The sequence below is a fragment of the Nomia melanderi genome, chromosome 2, assembly GCF_051020985.1.
Source record: "Nomia melanderi isolate GNS246 chromosome 2, iyNomMela1, whole genome shotgun sequence".
Classification (NCBI taxonomy): Eukaryota; Metazoa; Arthropoda; class Insecta; order Hymenoptera; family Halictidae; genus Nomia; species Nomia melanderi.
Window position 1 is genome coordinate 14,883,133 of NC_135000.1, and position 21,984 is coordinate 14,905,116.

A 21,984-nucleotide genomic window follows, 5' to 3' on the forward strand; every position below is an offset into this window, starting at 1 on the left:
TTATATAATACACTATAGGTCAAAAGTTTACGACCGATACATCGGCTAAAAGACAAACTTTTATGTTTTGTAAACTTTTATTGGAGAATTTTTGTGTATGATAAAGGAACGTGGACATATATGTATTAGTAAGATGTAAAGATATATAATTTTTGCTTATTTTAAATATTTATAAGATGTATAGTTTCTAATTTATGACGTTACATATCAAGTGGTCTCAAACTTTTGACCGACAGTGTATGTCTTTAAAAAAAATTGCTAAAATACCTATCGACTATAATGCAATTGAATGCACCGACTCTGTCTCAAGTAGCACTGCAAAGGGTTATTAATATTGTATCAATTAAATGTATATTACTCTCTTTTTTATTGTTTCTATAGTACCAAATAACTTCTTTCATATTAATAGTCATCGGTATATCTGTGAAAAAATTTCAAAGAAAATTCATACTGCAATATAAAAGTGAATGAATCAGTTCAGAACTATAATACTTGTTTCTGTGGTAGGTCATATAATTGCACAGCATACTTTTAGAATTGAAGATCTGCAAAAATAATGTACTTTTACCGTCCGTACTGCCTGATAGATATTTAACCCTTTACACTCGATTTATTTTCAATGTTGTCGTGTGTAAACTTGTATTTCTTTTTAGGGAAACGAATTAAAGTAATTTACAGCGGTAGAATTCAACGTTTCATATTTACTTTATTTAGAATTATTATAATAAGATTTAACTTTTATAATCTTTTAAAATGTGGTACTTTTTCAAACAATTTCCAACGTTTTATAACAAATTTATATTGTTATCTCCAGCATGATATACGAGTATGAAGGGTTAATCGTTTGTGTGAAACTCAAACACTATTCTTATGTATATTTAACAGATTAACCTTCTAGTAAAAATCAGTATAGAACCGTCCATAAATTCAGTGTTAACCCGTGATCAACTAGTTATTAGGAAATTCTACTATCCACCCTAAATCTTGAACCGTTTAAGGGTCTCTAAAAAGAGAAGTCGACAAGCCTATCGTGTTTCTACCGTAACAGTTTTCTTCCGTTCATTTTTCATCCCCTAAATTGCATTGTTGTCGACTGGCAATGACGGTTGCTCGTTTCGTGGAAGGAGTGACATAACTGGGCCTAGCCGATCTGCTGTTGGGTATAGAAGATCGCGTTTGGAAGCTCCATAGCGGCCTGACCATGTTTCCGGCGACGTAAACTAAAAATGCCACGTAGTAGTTAACCGGAGGGTTGAAAGGGAAGCAGAATGGAGGGGGCGAGGATAAGAGATTATTACCCGGGATAAACTGTCTGAAACCAGACATGAAATACAACGTGAAAGGGTGTTCTAAGCCCCGCATTCTCTCAAGTCTGCAAACAGCAGACGCGTCCGTTTAATTTTCACCCAGAATTCGACAACTCCAGAGAGGGCGTTTCTTGTAAACCCGTCTAATACGAAGGACTCTTTCGTGATACTGCTTTTGCAAAGAGTACTATTACGTAGATTGCTGCAAAACTTTCGGAAATCTTTCGACACGGGAATTTATGTTATTTTCGTAAAGCCTTACATTTTTAACACTAAAACTACCGAGCAATTAGAGTGCCTTATCTTCAATTTTCTATAAAAATTAGAACAATACATTTCTTGAGATTCGAAGAGTCTGCTAGTCTCGTATCTGTACAAATATACAAATTTAACTGAAAATCTTTCGTAAAAGCATCTTTATAATTTAAATACATATAAAATAAAAATTCTGAAGTGGGTCAATTTACTCCACCCGGTTGATAGTTTTAGTGTTAAAGTTAGAAAATGCAGATACGACACAATTGAAAATATATTAATACTGAAGAAGAATATTTTGAAATAGAATAAAAGCATTTGTTGAAACTTATTCATGACTTTTCCTATATTTTTCTTTTTAAAGAAAAAGGTTTTTCTATAGATTTGAGAATTTTACTCTGAAGAGTTTAATTCAAAGTTACAATAATATTATTTAATAAAGACTTACGTACTAAATTTAAGAAATATTGGAAACATTTATTCTATTATTTTCTTTGCGTGGTATAATCTTAGTTCACTGTTTGAACTAATATTGCAGAAAATTTTATTCAAATAAAGAAACGAAACGTTACTACCATTAGTTTTGTATATATTGTTGTAGAGTTCTGAATAGTATTGTACAGACACTAGTTTCGAGTTTACTTTCTTAATGGTTTTATTAAACTGAAGACCCTTAAAATTATGTAAAATTTTATTACTATTAATTTTTTGTTTTGTTTCATAGAATCACAATTGTCGTAAGTATATAATATTCAAAATAATACTGACATATGACTAAACATATGTGAACACAATTTTAGAAGAAATATACTTTTGTCCTATGTCTCATATTATTAAATATTTTTTTCGTTTTCTTCTTTTCATCTTATATTTTTCAAATTTTTGACATTACATTTTTATTACAATAAATGTTATAGAATACTACCAGGTACAACACGTTAGCGGCATAGTGAGATAATATTTCGTTATCCGTGTCGCTACAGTAAGTCAATATTAGCATGTGAAATATTGGTGATTGTTTACTTTCTGAACTCAGTTTAATTAACTCATCAGCAGCTTGAACTTATTGACCACGGAATTTATTATGCAAAAATGATCACTATCGGCAAATGTATGCGTTACAGAATTACTTTTAAACAAAATATCGATTCGAGTACGGTAACTGGTCTTGAAGATAAACTTTACATGGTGACGTAGTATGTGTCTAACGAATTTTCTAATCAAAATTATTTAACTGAATTTCAATTAAATTTTCGTAGTGTGTTAATTTCTTTGGTTCCTCGCACAGTGTAGCACTTTATATTCAAAGTTAAAAAATATAGTTTTCAAAAGTTCATGATGTAATTTAATGACAACGAACGTTAAGATTCTTTCAAATTGAAAATGTTGGTAGCTAAAAATATGAATTTTACAGTAATAGTTTTAAAATGTTAGTAGATTAAGGTTAACATTCAAGTTCTAAAGCCAATTAGAAGTTCCGAATTAGTATAAGTAATAAAATATTCCGAATATTTATTGTGATTACAAGTTGCTTTCTTTTATTTTTTTATGAAAGTAAACGAAATATGTTCCATTTTAATAAAGGTAACCTTCTACTTAAAATTTAAAAAGAATGTACGTAAAAGAATTATTTGTTATACATTGGTTTATTAGCCACCATTTTTTACATTTTCCATGATTCTAATTGTGATTATTGTATGAAAGAGTCACAAGTCAATGGAATTGACCAAATTTATTTCATACAGTAAGAAAATTATTACTAACATATTCATATTACTAGTTCATCAATAACACTTAAAGTATGTAAATAATCTCAGAATCGCAGAAGGGCCGATTAAAGTTTTGTTAGAATTTTAAAGAGTAATGAGAAAAGTATATTACCTCAGAATTTATTGCAGTTTTTCTTATTTTCTAGAGTAAAAACATGCCTAACAATGGCTCGTCTTTAGGTTATGAGCAAGATTCAGACAATGGTAGCAACATCATGTATCGCATTAAAAGAAGTGTTACAGGAGAAATTCCGCTAAAGAATCAAGCAATTTTACTGTTCCTTTTCGGTTCAGGGTAAAAACGCCTCATAAGGTTAATGCAAGGTTTTCTCGTTGTACATATACATATATCTTAAAAACTATTATACGTAAAAAATTGAGTAGAATGGAACGATAATAGCCTTCACGCTGTTTAAAATTCCATAAAATATTTAAAACCGTTAATGATGTAGGAAAATTTTGTGCCGTTTCATTCGACAGCTTTATAAATTACAGAATATCATGAAATTTACATTTCAAAGTATTGTTAAACCTTATATTTTGCCATCTTCGATTTATTCTCAAATTTTTATGACAAGTACATTTAATAAAGAAAATATGTTTCGTTTCAATATGCATCATCCTTTTCTTCTATTTATCGTGACTCATATTGATGGAACTGAAGTTTGCTTTTTCATTAAAATTATGTTGTATTTTATAAACTTCACACACGTATAAACTGTATTTTGCAATTTATGTTAATATACGAGTATTAAATATCCATAATTTTAAGAGAATTTATTTTAAATATGGACAATTAAACATCTGTTACATGTTTTGGCATTTATAATTTAATAAAATTAAAAAAAATACAGTTAATCACTTACACCAATGGACGATTTATATAATACTACATAGTCTATTAAATTTTCGAAGAAACTTAAAGATTTTAAAGATCTCAAGTTTACAGACATTACTTTATCTAAGACTGTTAAGGTACATATTCGCGTACTTGTATCTAATCAAAATCGACATAAACCTTTACTACCTGATATTTATAAAATTCAATATGTGTCAAAGTGACGTGTTCCGTAAACCTAGTGTTAAGAATGAATAGGGATTGAAAAATAAATTGGACAAGGAACAATCTCCGTCTAAGGCAGTTACGAACGATCGATTATCGTCATTGTTCACCTGTGTGTGAACAGCGTATAACAATTATACGGTGCAGTAGGCAGACCATCGCGCAATTACGAATAAGCATATTAACGGTCGCAGCGCTTGTTATCCGATTGCCCGATATCCATCGTATACTTTACACTTGCGCAACGTTATTCGATTAAATTTTGATGATCATCTGGCCGTGGATTACGTTCTCGGAATGCGCGTTGCCTGGTCGGCTCAAAAAAGTAATAATCTTGCCCGTCCATCGGCGATCGCGCTCGTTCGCGAACGGGTTCGACGGAGCTCAGCAAATTAATTGGCGATCGTTAGCAGGTGGAAAATTGCGCGGGAAACAAGAACACCAGAACTAGCCCAGCCAGTTTACAATACTTCCGTTTCGTAACGGGCTAAATTTTAATTGCCTCATTTCGATCTGTTGACGATTCATTTAAGCGTTCTTCCGATGTAAACGGAGCGCAAAAGTGTTTTACGAATTGTCTGCATCTAAATTCTAATCGGTTTTAAAATGATTCATTTGGTTGTTTTTATCAAATGGATAAGAACGAGCAATTCATTCTGGAGAGAATGAAATTTTAATATCTTCGATTGTTTTCAATGGATGTTTTTTTAAAGATTATCATTTTAGGTAGTTCACAGAAACAAATTTCCTTCAGAATGTTAAGAAAGCTTGACAAGTTTATCAGTGGTTTATTTTCACTTTAATAGTGTTTATGTGATTACTGGAGTAGCAATTTTTCTTTCTGTAATTCTGCTTTTTGTATTGCACTCTTCAGCATGTTGGCAGTGGAGAAGCATAAGAGAGACACAAGCTGGTGTCTAATGAAATGTCTTACCAAATGGTGTCTAATGAACTTGATCGTTGTCACGTTCTAGGTTCAGTGTATAATTGCATTGTCAAATCAATACTGTGTAGCTATGTATGTTACACAGTGACACTAGATTTACTGACATTTATTGTAGACTTTCTTTTATTGTTCCTGGAAAGATAGATGTTCGTTTATATAGACTTTGGAATTTAATGCTTCAAGAAGAAAAAGAAAATTGGGATACGTATTTGTATAATTGTATCAGTCAAAATTGATATAAACTTTTACCAAATAATTATAAAATTCATTATCCTAGTTTTAGACACAAGTATTCCCAAGTAGTATTATTACATTATATTATCTCAACATTCAAATAAACTTTTCTATTATTAAATATTTGTTTGCTTGGGAAGTACGTATTGCAACATTTAATATTTGTAACATTAGTACTTGAAAATATATCCTGAAGGGTATCTTGTGAATAAAATATATTCGAGACAATCGATATACGAAATTTGATATACATGCACTTTGACTAAATCAATTTATTACGGACAATTTAATCAATAGTTATTCTGAAATACTCCTACATTTTATATGAAACAGTAAATAAAAATGTATGACAACGTTCCTTTACTTAAAGCTTCATTGTTGAAGAAAATATGTGGCACATCGTATTTGGTTACCTGGTGATATGTCATTATACTGTTCTTCACTAAATTACCAGTTGTGCCGTCAACTTAAAATTTAGTTTCATATTTTATGATTTAAATACATTTAAAATTTAAAAAGAAATAAAATCTGTTATACCATCTTTGTCCTGTTATGTATCGTTATAAATTTTAGTCGTCTGACAGAAAAATAATTCTACAAATACTTCGTCTATCTTTCAACACTTGCCTCATATTTAATAAATGTCTGTGGTAAATGTTTTGGCTAAATGGAATACAAAGAATTTCGAGTATTTTGGCGAACGTCGTTGAACTACAGATTTCATAAATTCTTCTTAATTTATCGAAGATCAAGGTTCGCAATATTCTGTATCAAGATTCCTCATATATTTGATAAATGTACATAATAATTAAAACATTTGAGAATCATTTTTACTATAAATAACATCGTCCAAATTTTGAAAAACAGTTTCTATTTATATTTACTTCTCTAATACTGGAGCGACTGTATTTTATATGCAATTGCATTATCGCAATTTTAGTGACTTTCTGGAGCCTGAATTTCGTGTTTGAAGTTGGACAAGCATTTACATATATTTGAATGTGTTATAACGTTTCGTAAAAGGGTACTAACATTGTTTTCAACTATTTAGGTATTCATAATGGATATTTTCATTCGAGCGCTGTTTTCTATTTCCCTTTTATTTAATATTATCGAAGACGATTTGATTAAAAATTTGCAAGATCGTTCTGTATACTGAAAAGTTGTTTTTTAAAATTAATTTAGATCATTGTTTGAAATAAATAGTACGTTTATACCATTATAATTTATTTCGTTTAATAATTTTGCGATGCCATGATAAAAAATAGATATGTAGTTTCAAGATAAAAAAAATATAATCATCTCATTTAAGAATGAAATATATTTAGTTTACAAATATTATGAGTACGAATGTTCGCAATCTATCAATTTATTATTATTAGACTTAATATTAATTAATGTTAGAAAAGTGTAATAATTATTATGTATCGACGTATTTCATAATTTGTATTTTGTTTGTAGTTCTAGAAACGATTTTGTTATTATGATACAATTATATTTGTGTTCAATAAAATTATATTCATCAAAAACCCCATAATTGAAACTACCAGTTTCTAAATTTTATTTTTGCAAAATTGTGAGCGTATAAAATTAATGTAAATTTTTATCAATTGCTACGGATAATTTAGATTTGCTTTTCAGATTTTCATTCGCGCAGGTTCCATTTTTCGCCAGAGATTAGCTGGTGTGTTCTGCACGTTTTTTTGTTCTTACACACTTTGACATCACGTTCCAGCTAACGAGGTACTCGTTAGTTGCTAACGAATTGTTTGGAAAATCCAGGTCTAAAACGTGCTCGCCATTTGGTTAATATTTGAATTGATAATGACTGATAGTACGAACTAACAGAAAATCCAGAATTCTTATCTTGCCTTGAGTAAAAGAAGACATAGTTTGTTCATAATGAATTACCTGGAGAACGCTAAATAAAGTATAGTAATACCGATAATAGGGAAATAAATTATTTACTTCCTCAAATAAGAAAATAAAAATAATAAATATAATGATTTTCAGTTTTCAAAATATTTAAATTACTTTTCTAATAAAAGGATATTTTGAGTAATATATACTTGAAGAAATTTCAAATAAATTGTTATTAGTTCTATCGCAGTAACGCAAAATTAAATTATTTGTAACTATGACAAAATTGTAAAATAGTATATTGTATGAGATAGCGAAAAGTTTGAGTTTTTAATACAATTATTATAACATATCTATAAGAAATCTTTGTAGCAATATTTATTAATTGTAGAACATAAATCAGTATATCATTGAAATATATTAGTAGTATAATAAATAAGAAGTACATATGAACATACCAATAATATGTTTATTTAACGTTGCATTAGTTATACGCCTTTATGATTATTTATTTATTCTCAGTAACCATATAATCAACTAAATACGAATTTTCTGCACAAGCATAAATTACAGAAATTTTACTAAACATTTAATTACTGAATCATATATTATATGTTTGTTTCTTATATCACATATTTACTAACATGTCAGCAATATTTTTGCATCATTATAAAATATAACCCGTATTAATATACATTATTTATAAAATAAAACAATTAAATTCTTATATCTGTACAATATTACTAATATTCATCTGTAGCACATATAAAAAAACTTAATAAATTTTATTTATTAATCTTTCTTATGTGTGGTGCAGACTAATATCACAAATATTCTGACAATTTAATAATTTAATTGTTTTATTTCATAAATAATATCTATACAGGTTATATTGTAAGAATATTTTAGAAATTTCAGCATTAAAACTACATGCTAAATTAATCGAAGCCCTCTTCGTAACACCTTTGACTTTTAAAACGTTTCTCCAGTGACTTATAGAGCATGACGGATCTTTTCATCTTAAAGTTGGCTTACAGAAACTAACCAGATCATGCAGTATGGCTTCTGGACCTTTAGACGATCTAAGGTCTTTGCACCGTTTCCTTATCAGAGAAATAAAATCTCTTATGGCTATAAATGTTTTACGTTTCGTATATGCGTCACATTTGTAAGTAAAAGAGAAGATTAGGTTGAAACATTTGGCTTTGAATAACGTCTCCCGCGTGTGATTAAAATCTTTAAACAAAAGTAACTTGTATTTACTTTTCACACTCGCAGTCTCTTTTACTACCTATACCGACTTTAATGTTGTTTTTTGATTGTTGAACTTTCTGCATTCACACCGTATACAAATTTTCAGCAGATTATGAAATAAAGACTTTAATAAAATTTAATACAGAATTACTTTGCCTTCATTTTACTGTAAGTACTTATAATGCAAACTGAATTTTATTCAAATTCTTTAAACATCTCTATGAAAATGCATATGTGCATAAACCTTTGCTGTTTGGTTCTTATTGCAGAAAGAACATATATTTAGTACTTTATTGAAGATTATCAACTTAATTTAAATACCAGCATTAATTTTAATGTCACAGTTAACTCTACTTTAATTTCGTTTGCTGAATTACTGTTTTCGTTAATGTTTATTTTTCATATTTGTACGGATTATTGAATTATATTTTATAAATATTAATTAAAAATAAGAGAGTGTTTGATGTAAATATAAAAAACAGATGAAAGTGTATTGTGTTATGTTGTTCAACATAATATAACGTATTCAAGAATTTTTTTTATAATTATACGATAGCGAAGATAAAACAAGAAAAAGAGCGATAGATATCAATTAATTAGTATCGTTTAGATATCGTTATTTTTCTTATTTTTAATATTTTATATATTATAATATGTTATATTTATTTATATATAAATTTATATTGACAAAATTTCTGCTACAGAAAAACTTATATATATATTTCAAGCTTATAGTAATAACTACATACATAGAAACAAATTTTAAAGTATTCATATAATAAATATAGCATCACCATGGATATGTTAAGTGATTTTTAAACACTATTTGCTTTTTCAAATCTATTTCTTAAACAACTAATGTAGTCAACTAATATATTTTCGAAGAGAAATTAGAAAATTGTATATTAAGTAATTAAAATCAATTTAAATTCTTCTATTAGCAATTCTGATATAATACTGCCTAATACTTTAAAAATTCAGAAAGTATGTTTGCGTATTTAATTATATTACAACTGATTAAATCAAAAAATCCAATTAGAAAATGTGTAGCTTTGTGTCAGATAAGATTATCTTCAATAACACCATATATGTATTGTATGTATAATGATACAATCGATCATTTGATTAGGATATTGATATTAAATATCATATCAGATAAACACGTAAGACAGATAAGTTCTATACCCACAACATTTTTAATACACATTGCATACGGCAGTCTGCTCGCTTAACGTACTTCCAGTTCCCCGCACATTTCTGAGCGTTCCAAAGAAATTTTGTACAATGCATATATGCACTTTTTGAATAAAAAACTATTTCCCCACAAATTAAAACACGGATTTTCAAATAACAAAGTGTGGTGCAACAATAAAACACTTTATAAGGTATGATATACGATCGACATAGACCTACTGGTGTAATGGCAATACTGACCGATTTTTATCTACTCTTTCGAAATTTTGACATACATTTATTTCACTAATCATTTGTGATAAGAATATGCAAGACTTTGTTGCCTTGGTAATGTAACAAGAAAATCAATTTAGTTTTAATTTCGTGAGTCGTCGATACGAGCGCATTAAAAAACAGTAAAACGAAATATGCTGTAACTCGGCCGCAAAGTTCGGTTTGCTATATACGAGATATCTCGAGATCCGTGCGCAATGTGTCAAAAGCAGTAAAATTTCGGATTCAATGTACGAAAAAATGGTTGTTATAACTATTTATATTTTTTAAATAAGTGTAAGTAATTAAATGTGGGAAAGGAATAATACAAGAATAGAAACTATTATATCAGCACATTGTTTAGAAATAAATATATTTACACAATTTTTGTAACAAATAAAATATATTGCAATAAATAAAACTAAGTTCATAGTATCGGGTAAAGACCGATGTCTTTCCGGTACTAAAAAGGATGATGACTGCTCCTCAGAAGTTGCTATTTGTAATAATACAAAATAGTCTCACTTATACGAAGTAAATCAAACTAAACAATTCAAAACCTCCTGGGTAATTCTCTAATGGAAGTCATTTTTATTAGTTTTTAAACGAAGTTTACTCATTATTGCACTTTATACTATTCTAGATCAATGAAATATAGAAACAATAAATATAATGAAAATATAGAGAAAGATACACAATACTTATGGTTGTAAGCAACATTCTTAAGAACGAAATTGTACATAAAACGACTTACTTGCAAACAAATTCTGGCATGAAAAATGATTTCTATAATTTATATTAGTTATAAATAATTAACAATTATCGTAATAATGAGTTATTTTAAAATTTGTTCTTCCAAACATTTTTATTATATAACTGTAAACTGTCTAATATTCTATTGAATCTGTTTTAACTAATATTTGTATAAATTTGAATTATATTATGGAAGATTGGTTAAAGAGATATTACACAGATTTTACACAGAAATGAATTTAATAAACATTATTTAATCATTCTTTTCAAGAGCCAAGAATTCATTTTACAAGCAATGTATTTCACTTCACTGGCAATAATCATTGTTTAAATTGCCCATTACTTTTATTTTTATCATTTAAAATTTAAACCTTAAACACACTGAAATTTTGAGATCTTGGAATATTTACCTCAGCTAAAGTATGCTTTGGGAGATACAAAATTTGTATCGGTTATTACTGCATTTTTTGCTTAGAGTTATTTGGGTTACTTAACTCTATTAAATCTATTTCACGCTTGAAGCTTTCGTAAGCTTGAAATAATGGAGTAACAAGGTTATGTAAAGTGCATATGAAGTTATGTAAATGTATTGTAAAATACATACTTTGTATAGACAATAAATCGTTTGCAATACGGTGAATTGTAATTTGATTAAATTCACGCGTGACAATAAAATTTTTCCTAGCGATGCAAACGAATTGCAGAAATTCTTCTATTAAAATAAAATTAAATTAATTCAACAAAGCCATATTTTAACGAATCAGATTAGTTAAATTGACTAAATCAATTGGTAATTAAATCAACTAGATCAACACGTCCATATGTGGCTAATAATGATTTCAAATAAAAAGTTTGTAAATCACACATAACTAAAGAGTACAAGTGCTACAAATATAATAAACTTTGAAGCCATTTCGAATATAGTACACTAATATAATATATTTCTTAAAGGAAGACTGTTTCTCTTAAAAAAGCCATTAATTTTCGATCAATGTAATCCTAGGTGTTGCATGTTGAACATACTAATAGAATATCTTATCAACCCTCTACACGATTTCTTCATATACAAACATTCAAAAATCCCGACCTTGTAGAAGGTTAAGTTCCTCAACGAGACTAAAGCGTCTCTCACAAACATACTAATTCACTCCTTCCCCTTCGTGTCGTACACATGTCGATAAGAAATCGTTTTCCAAACGGGTGTGTGAAGTGGCGAGAGATTAAGCTTCGTTCCTTCTTCCTGGTGGGATACGCTATCGATTAGACGGACGTGTAGGTGCCTAGAACCTCCTGACCTTGACACGAATCACGTTTTTCAGCCGGAGAACTCTCAGGATCACGAACTTTCTCCGAAGATTCCGCAAGACGGGTCGTTTCGTTTTGGGCAGAGGTATATGTGTATACGTGCTTGTGCCCCTTTTCCCGTTATCAGCAATGCCGATCGTGTTCGCATGCTGCGTCGTATATTCCCCGTTATCAAGCGAGCCTTATCTCGCGACATTAACGCAGAGAGGACGTCTCGTCAGCCTTTACGTGTACATGTCCAACCGGTTTACGCTGAAGTTCCCCATGGCGTACGGACTCTCCGCGTTCGTTTTGACCAGAATGAAGCCCCTCGCTGTATGGTCCACTTTGTCGCCGACTAAAATGGCCGGGTACCTTGGGGGGCACAGGCCCAGCAGGTAGTAGGTGAACCCGGGACATTGCCAACCCCAGAAACCCACTTTCGAGTTGATCGACTCTGAGAAGTACATCACCGACCTATGATGGTCGCACTGGAATAGCTTGCCGGACTCCCAGCAGCCTGGCTGATTGATGCCACCGTTCATGTAAAAGTCCACATGACCGCTCATCTCGATTTTCCCCTGTATGAACGCGTTTGTGTGGAACACGTCTACGAATTCCGCGTCGCTAGCGTCCAGTTTAGCATCTTTGTCCACAGTGACGAATAACGGCATGGCTGGATCTAGACCAGTGATCCTAGGGATTCGATAGGGTCTCAGCGCGTTCGCGGCGAACGCAGGCACATGGGCGCCCAGGCTGAAGCCGATCGTGTGTATGTCCGTTGCACCGACGTCCTTTATCCTCTCGATCAACTGGGCCACACAATCGCCCACATGCGGCACGTTCCTCACGACGATGGGGTAGCAGGGTGCAGACGCTAGACGATGCCAATCGACCGAGATCAAGTTGTAATCGTAAGTTTTTAAGTACTCCATCCGCACGTCCACTAGGTAGGATAGTTGCATATCGGAGTCATAGCCGTGTATGAGGATTTTGGTAGGTTTGGATGGGTTGAAATTGGTCGACGGTAGATTCGAGCTGTATTCATCCACCAGAATCTGTTGCCCGGAATGGGGGTTCCTTTGGGTGTAGAGGAAGAACGTCACCTCGTTGTCGGGACACGTTTGGTTGGTGTTCACCAGACAGGGTCCAATGAAGTAGTCTTTAGCTGCTGTGCCTTGGTCGACCGAGTTGCTGATGACGAGCGGCTGATTTTGCATGGCCGCCGAGGTGTGTTGGGCGACAACGAGTATCATCAGCAGAATGGCACGGGCCGCTTCGCGAATAGTCCTGGTGTCCATTCTCGTCGGTTTGCCCGGTTCACCGGGCCACAGCTTAGGAGACCGTGCGATCCCGACGTTAGGGCCGATTTCGCTTGACTGCCGGGACGAAACTACCGAGCGGTCCGCGCGCCGACGGACCGTGAGGGAAACTTCGCGTTGAATCAGCACGTACCGCCTCGACGAGCCCGGAATCCCTAAAGAGGGGCATGCCACACGCGACTTGTCTCTGATTAGGGGTGGGGGCGGAGTGGAGCGAGGTTTGACGTACGGACGTTCGATAAACGCCTCCGACCAGCTCAATTCGCACGGCCTGCCTGCTCTGACGAAGGTCGAACCGATGACGGCGAGGTGCACGCTGCGGGAGAGACGTTGCGCTTGTCGGAGCACAGACTGAATCGCGGTTTTCTATCTCACGACAATGTGGAACGGTACCGATGAAACGGTGCGGTGACGAGAACGATAGCGCGGAACGGCGTGAATGGTATCGATTGTCTCCACGAGTCAGCACCGAGAATGGCCGCCGCATTCTGTCGCAAGATCCCCCTAATATGCTTTGCGACTCCGCCGGTAGAGCAGATTCTCCATTCGTGGGAAGTTCGGCTGTCTTTTCGGCGTTGATGTGTTTGTTTTGGAAATATGTGACATAGGAATGTTATTCGTTTTAAGAGATTATTAAATTAGTTTTAATGACTTATTCATAACAAGCTATGAAATAGTAAACAAAGCGTATTTCATCTTTTTTTATCACCTGCACATTTATTTCAATCATGTTTAATGTAGTAAATCGCATTATAAATTAAATAAAGTATCTAATGTTCTGACACTTATGTTCTAAATGTAAATGGACAAAACTGATTATCATGTCCTATTAGTTTTGACTAATTTATAGTAAAACATGGAACATTTATAATTATTTTATATATTCGCATATTAGTATTCATATAAAAACTAGGATTTCACACACTTCTTTTAACTTCTTTGTCACGTAAAGAACAGATTTAAGTGTGTAGAATCATATGATGAATAAAATTGATTACTTCATTACAATATGTGGATATTTCCATTAAGTTTAAAAATAGCATGATAATCGTCAGATAGACGTTTTCATTCAAATATTATTATTCCAAAGTAGAACGTCTTGCGGAAATCGATGTCATTCAATAAAATTACACGGAGTTATATTGCCACTAAATTTAGCAGTGGGTCAAAAAAGTATTTATATATTCAATTTTTTCGTCATAAGTTTACGAAAAGGAATAACGAAGACCTGAATTTTTTGATACTTCATTCTATACAAAAACAACATTTCTTTTTTATTAACTTTTTGTAGTTAATGAATTACTAGTCAAGAATAATAACAAAGTACATTTGCAAGTTGCTAAAGGTTTATTGACATTGCTCCTTTATTTAGAAAGAATTCCAGTTAAAAGTATAAGAAATATATAGATATAGAAACTAATTTCATACTTCTTCATTTTTCAATTCGAAGTTCATATTTATGTCTCCAGAAAAGAACAAAATTATTGAAAGTAATTAAAAAGGTAGCGTATAAATTTCTATACATTGCATTACATTTTAAAGATATATTTAGTAGAATGACTAAGATGATACTATTGGTTTGTTAATTCTAGATACAGATATACTATCATTTCAAGTAAATATTTTACTGTTCTTTTGATAACATATGACTACTATACATGTGGTTACTGTACAATCTACAAATACATTTTTAACCACTAAGTGTTCTTGTTGTTTTCGATTTTGAACGTATAAAACATGTACAATAAAAAATATAAATAATGAAGTTTTAATTGAGCCACTGATTAAGGATCGCCAACTCCACAAAACAAAAAGTAGACAAAAATAGTAACATACATTGAATTTGAAAATTTTTCTTTATATTAGTTAAGTTATTTAATTAAGAAGTTCTGTTTTTAGGTATGACAACTGTTATTATATGTCAATGTCATTTATCTACTATTTATTATATAAAATAGGCATTAACTTTTATTTTTTAAAATTCGTTTCTTTAAATTTTTTTTTAGTTATGCAAACGATTGTCAATTGCGTTCTTCTATGTAAATTATCACAAGCATTGATAATAACAAACGAAAGTTAATTAAAGTTGTTCTTTGACAATCAATATATACAGTGAATGATATTTTATTTTTAATTACATTGCTTCCTTCCTGCTCTCAATGGATGATCGACAGTGAAATGACATTTGAAATTCTATGACTTGAAAAATTGTTGTCGGAATGGATAATTGATGGCTGTTTGCGCAAGTGGCGCGTGCCGCAGACACTATAAACGTCAAGCTTGAAATCGAGCTTCGGAATTCAATCGAATCTGCACCTGATAAGCATTGTGTAACTAGCGAGAACGTAAATCATATTGATGCACGATTTTCCCGATGCATTTATAAACCTTTTACTTCAAACAATTATACTTATAATATAATTTTTTTATAAAAAGGGAACAATAAGTATATAATAACTATTGCACATATTCTGCAGAGAAATATATTAATACCGAAAAACGTTCTAGCTAAACAAAGTGCAAAATGAACTTTCAAAGCTATTAATTATAATATATCCTCCATTAGAATAATAACAAGAATGATTAAAATAAGGTTTTATCGTTATGATTTCTAAGAATAGTTAATAATATTCAAAGAATATGTCGCTTTTGATTCTCATAAAGATAAATATCTACTGAATTTTGTAAAAAGTACTGAATTGTTATTAGTTTATCTAATAATATACCAATGTCGATTTCCGGATTAAAACGAATTAAATTTTTAAAAGAAAAATGCAAATTATTTATGATAGAACTATAGACGTATACTGCAATTTTACTTAAAGTCAACAGTGTGTCCCATTGTTTTTGTACTAATACAACGTTATACTTTAAATAAGCTTCATCATACGATTTTGCAGTCAGAAATTTATTGCAGAAAGTAGAAAAAGTTTGAGGCTTTTTATATTATTAATCAGAGTCATTAGTCAATGTCTGATTCAGTACATACTTCGAAACGTGTCTTACTTAATTTACACAAAGGTAGAAAAGACAAAGAAGCTATTAATGTTTTTTACATTGAAGGCCAAAGATCACATTTTAATGGTCATCAACCGGTCCTCAGGACAAAATGTCTTCCTATTCCTATATAGTAAGGTGAATGTACTGATTTATTTAGTACACACGGTTACTTTATAGCTAAGATAACACGTGTCGATCGCGTGATTGATTTATTGACATTCAATAGCACTATGGAGTTCCATATGAATTTACTTCTAGCAGCGAATTCAGTAAACAATGAGTAAGAAAATTTTATTACTACATAAAAATGTCAGTTTCCTGTTATCTCATTCATTATTTTCATTTTTTACTGGACAAGTTTTTACTTATACATTCAACGAAATAAATGAGCACGTTTGAAAATACATAATCTCGATTTTATGTGACCTAAGTCGTTAATAAAAATGTCATATTTAAAAGATGTAAATATAATACAATTTAGATTTGTTAGCATACATATTACACTGTAGTTAAATATATCAATATTGTTAAATAGTCATGTGAATGATTCGAAAAATAGAAAAGTGTTGCTGAACAGAGTCCACAATAAGTAATAACAGAGTCCATTATACTTAAATAAATACAGAAATCTCAATTTCTGCAATGTATTTAACAATGATAAAAATCTACAAAATTACCCATATATAATTGAGGATTGCCTAAGATGTCGTTCTGTCCGTTTTAAATGATTATTAAAAACGTATAATATAAAATTTTATTATTTTCGACCATTTTTATAGAAGTAGAATACACAAAAATTTTAAATTGAAAAATTAATATTTTAAATTTTTGTAAAAAACAAAAATTTTTGACAAAAATTAATTGATTTATTGTTCTAATAGATTTGTGCACTAATAAATGTATTATAAATAAATACCAACTTTATTACTAACATATCGAGGAACTGGATAAAATGTAACATTTGGTTTATATTAATGTTTCATTTAACTGTGAATTCAAAAATAAATAATGAATATTGTATTTAAATGACCAACTCGGAGAAATACAGCTAGATTCGCTTACAACGCTTTTACAAAATAGTTCACATTGAAAGTGGTGCCACAATTAATAACAGTGTACTGACCTTCCTTTGTCGCCTCGCGGATCGAGTAAATATCTGGGTTAACCGTTCAGACTATGCATACGGTTGACCGTACCACATAACAGCACTATTATTTCAATGAAATCTCTAACTGAAATTAATGACTCTCATTTCAGACACTTTCTCGATTATTTAATCAGTCTTATAAATATTACACATTGTAATATTGTATAATATATATTATATATTGCAATTTCGTTCTTATACATTTTCTTGCTGCTAATTAGAATTAGCTTTTATTAAATTAGAGCTGGTCATTATTAAAATACTTTTCTAAGATAATTCGTTGAATGACTTCTTGATGATAGAGTATCTTAATCAGATAATAATTATTTGTTATAATTTATTGTATTTATTTATTTCAATGATTTATCGTTATTAATTCACATAATTTATTCGAAATTATATTTCAAATTTGATTACTGTTATAGATTTTATAGATATCAAATAAAGAAACAATTTAACAAATGTTTAAATATTACAACTAAAATGACTTTCAACTTGAAACATTGCCATGTACAAATTTTATATAATATTGACGAAGGAAAATATATAATATCTTATTTTTTTTATATCTATGATTGAAATTAAAAATAAATAATTAATCAATAATACTAATTTCATTCTCCATAAAGATATTATGTATTATCATATGTACAATTTTAATGATTAATTTACTTTTTGATCTATTCCTATAATAGTCTATAACTATTTCGCTATAATAGGAATAACAAAAATTCATTCTAACAATTTAAATATTCATCAAATTGAAAGCAACCTGAAAATTTAATTAATTTCTGCAAATTTTTTGTTTCTATTATTATATTATTATATATAGATTATATGAATCCATAAAATTCGAAGTTTACGAGCGAGTTAGTGTTATAAGCGAATTAGTAAAGCCAGATGTTTATTAATCAGTTTGTAGTTACGCAAGATGAAATAGAAAATTGTATTCCCAACATTTGATTCGGCAGCGACCGTGAAAGTGGACGTTTAGTTCCGTCGGCATCGTGCACTGTTAGAAGGTGAAATTTTTGTGGTGATTCAGTATGCTACTCCAAAGCTTAAACTTTCACGATAAGCAGTCGAAGAATATTAATTGCGCCCGAAAACACTTTTACGTTCGTTTCAAGGAATAAACTAACGTGTCCCAATTACGCGTCTTCTGTTTAATTATCATTGTTAACGAGCGTTGATTACGTAGGGTCACTGAATTAAACGAAACCATAGACAAAATGTTAAATGTTTAGTACTGTTTGAGAAAATATTAACAATTACTTGAAGTTCTTTAACATCTTGAATTTGTAACAGAATTGCAATATAATCGGAATTACTGACTGTTACCTAAATTATATATTAAAAAATTATATTATCGCTCATTTTCAAAGAGATTTATAAGTGACATATTGAATGATTCAAAATACCAGCAAAATGCGCACTTTTTATATTATTAACTTGCTTTACTTATTAATTATTTTCATGATTAACTTGTGAATCTATGTAAATTCATTCTGGAAATGGATGTAAACTTCTATATGTAAACGAGAGAAAACGAAATTTTGAATACCACTTGGTATATTGTAGAAATCCATTCTTGTTTTTTCAATATCAAAACAGGCATAAAGCTTTTTCCAATAGTAAAACTTGACTCGAAAAGATTTAACTCGTCGAAAATGCGTCGGAGAGAAATATTCAATTGAACGATGCTCGTTTTATTCGTTTGCAAAACTTTTTAACCAGCAAAATGTTTTAAAAATTCTGGAGGTCAGTATTTTTCAATTGATTTTTCAATTTCTATTTACTTAAAAATTTTACGTATAATTCAATAATGATTGTATTTAAAATATTTTTTAAATATTTTCAGTTTGTATTTCTGTACGTAGAATTTCTTAAAAACTGATTTATAAAACTTGTCCGTTGTGAGAAGCAAAAAGTAAATCTAAATAGCTACCTATATTGTTCCTAATTCAACATTTGCTCTCTTCCAATAAAAAATATTAGTGTCAAATATTATTTTCAGTTTGATTAATCGATGAATACTTACAATTAAAATAATAAATCTTCAACCATCGGAATAATAATATTAATATTCTGGTATAATTATTATTATCATTCAAAACGTATCACTGAAACGTAAAAATAATTTTACTTCATATACTCTTTTCACGACATTATTTTCATCCACTTTGAAACTGTAATCTGAAACCAACAAGAGCATTTTATAGTTCAATGCGCAGTTATTAAACCGATCGATGATTAATCGCTTACTTCAATCATGAATTGATCGCGCATCATTTTAATTAAAAATTAAATTTTCAATCGTCATCGATCGTCGATTATTTTCATTATAATTCCAATCATTAATTGCACCCAATATCGAAAAATGCAACATTACTCATGCCCATTATATAATCCCCCGTATACGAACAATATTCGCAACAAATTACAAAGTACAATCAAACGTCGTCCATAAATATCAATATAAAAACTTGTAATTTCGCGATAAACAGTTTGCACGATGTTTTTTCAATAATGCGAAAAATAATACGATACGCGAACACGACTGGTACCCTAGACACATACAGAGAGCTGAAAGGCGTGCCTGTCGAATCAATCCAGCGTGGCCCGTGCCAGCGGAACTGATTCATTATTGACAAAAATCCGTTACAGAATATCCATTCGTTACGAATAAACAAATATTAAATTGCCAATTACCCGGCGACGAAATCGCCGTGCAGTCGAATCGGTTTGTTATTTTCGAATCTGGATGCAGGGGCGGTGAGGATCGACGAAGGTCTCGTCGAATTATTCATACGCGCGTTAGCCTGCCAATTAAAGGTGGATAATTGGCTAGGCAGCTTTTTCATTTCATTGGTCTAACGTTGTCGTAATAAAATTGAACGGGATCCGTTTTTCCGGCGGTTGGCAAGGCGCAAGGCACCTGGAACGGAGCGAAAGAGGCGCTCCGTCCCATCCAGGCTTGTTCCGACGATAATGGAAAAGAAACAGGGTTGAAAACGGTCGATGGTCCGTTGGAACGAGGCCAAAGTCCACCGTTCCCCATCCACGAATACTTCTTTCTTCGTTTCTTCGAACTTCCTCCCGCGCCGCTAGCTTGCTTTTTCGCATTTTTCGAGTCATGCGAGCCGCTGCTGTAGCAACGGTAGGCAATGGCAACGTAGTTGCTAGTCACCGAATGGGAAACTTTTCTGAGGAGAGCTTGGTAATGGATTCAATTCGTATTTCAACTGTGCGCTGCAGTTTATTTATCCTTTGCCAAGGTATATTTGATTGTTGACGACTTGAACAAATTCCTTTCTATTTTGGAATTTTGATTTTGGATAGTGTACCATTAATTTGTATGGGAAATACTAGGTGCTGGAAGAAGTTCGAGCGGGTTCTTAGATCAAAATTTCAACACAGAATTTTTTTTTAAATATTTTAATTTTACTTGATACCAACGACGTAAACATGATTTACTGCTAATAACAATTTCATTCATTAATCCCTCGTCCTTGATTTCTTTCTCAACTCTGATCGATATGACTGTTTTGTCATTAATAATTTATTGGAAAAAGAGAACAATTATAAGCGTATTATATGTCTATGTTTGCGCTTAAGTATAATAATGGGTTAGAGAATAATAATATTTACTTTGAATTCGAATGAATCGAGTAATATTTATATTTGTTAAATTATGTTGAAACTCTTCACCAGGAATTTGACACGTTGTTATAAGGCAAGCGGTTAAATTAGAGAAATGCTAATTGAAATCGGACGTCAATTCATTGCTAACAAGAAAACAGCACGAAATTTTTCTGGTATATAATAATTATGTTTTTAGATGGATTGATTTAATCGGTGTGTCAATTGTAAGATATTTTATTTTGAATTCTGTATTTACTATTTACTTTGGATAGAGACTGTTTAATAATGAATTCGAAATTTCATCTATTTTAATGTAGAGTGAATAATATTTATACATTTACTTTCTACTTATATTTTTTGTGTTATTTGAAAATTCAGAAAGAGATTGCGATTATTTCTGTAATTATAAAATGAAAGAATATTTAGAATTATACCTTGTCTGAATTATGTTGGATAATATTTATACATTTATATTTTTAATATTCTTTACAAAAATTTGTTAATTAAAGACTTAAAATAAATTTGAATTATTTTTGGAATTGTAAAATGAAAATGTAATCCTACACAATGGCTTTCATTTAATAAATTCTTTATGTTACCTAAAAGCAAAGAAGTACAGTAATATTTGTTTATTAAATTTTGCTTCATATTTTCTCTTTCAAAATTAGATTTCTTCAAGTTTCTCCACAGATTTCTATA

The 21,984-nt window shown here is 30.7% G+C and overlaps 1 protein-coding gene across 1 annotated transcript in view; it reads right to left on the bottom strand.

Moving 5' to 3' along the window:
* Nucleotides 1-10,490: 10,490 nt before the first annotated feature.
* The window catches only part of LOC116431104 (uncharacterized), a 297,657-nt gene continuing 286,163 nt past the window's right edge, over nt 10,491-21,984 (bottom strand). The window contains exon 6 of the mRNA XM_031986081.2: nt 10,491-13,648. Coding sequence (XP_031841941.2) covers nt 12,417-13,648 — 1,232 coding nt within the window. The 3' untranslated portion in view covers nt 10,491-12,416. The remainder of the gene's footprint in view (nt 13,649-21,984) is intronic.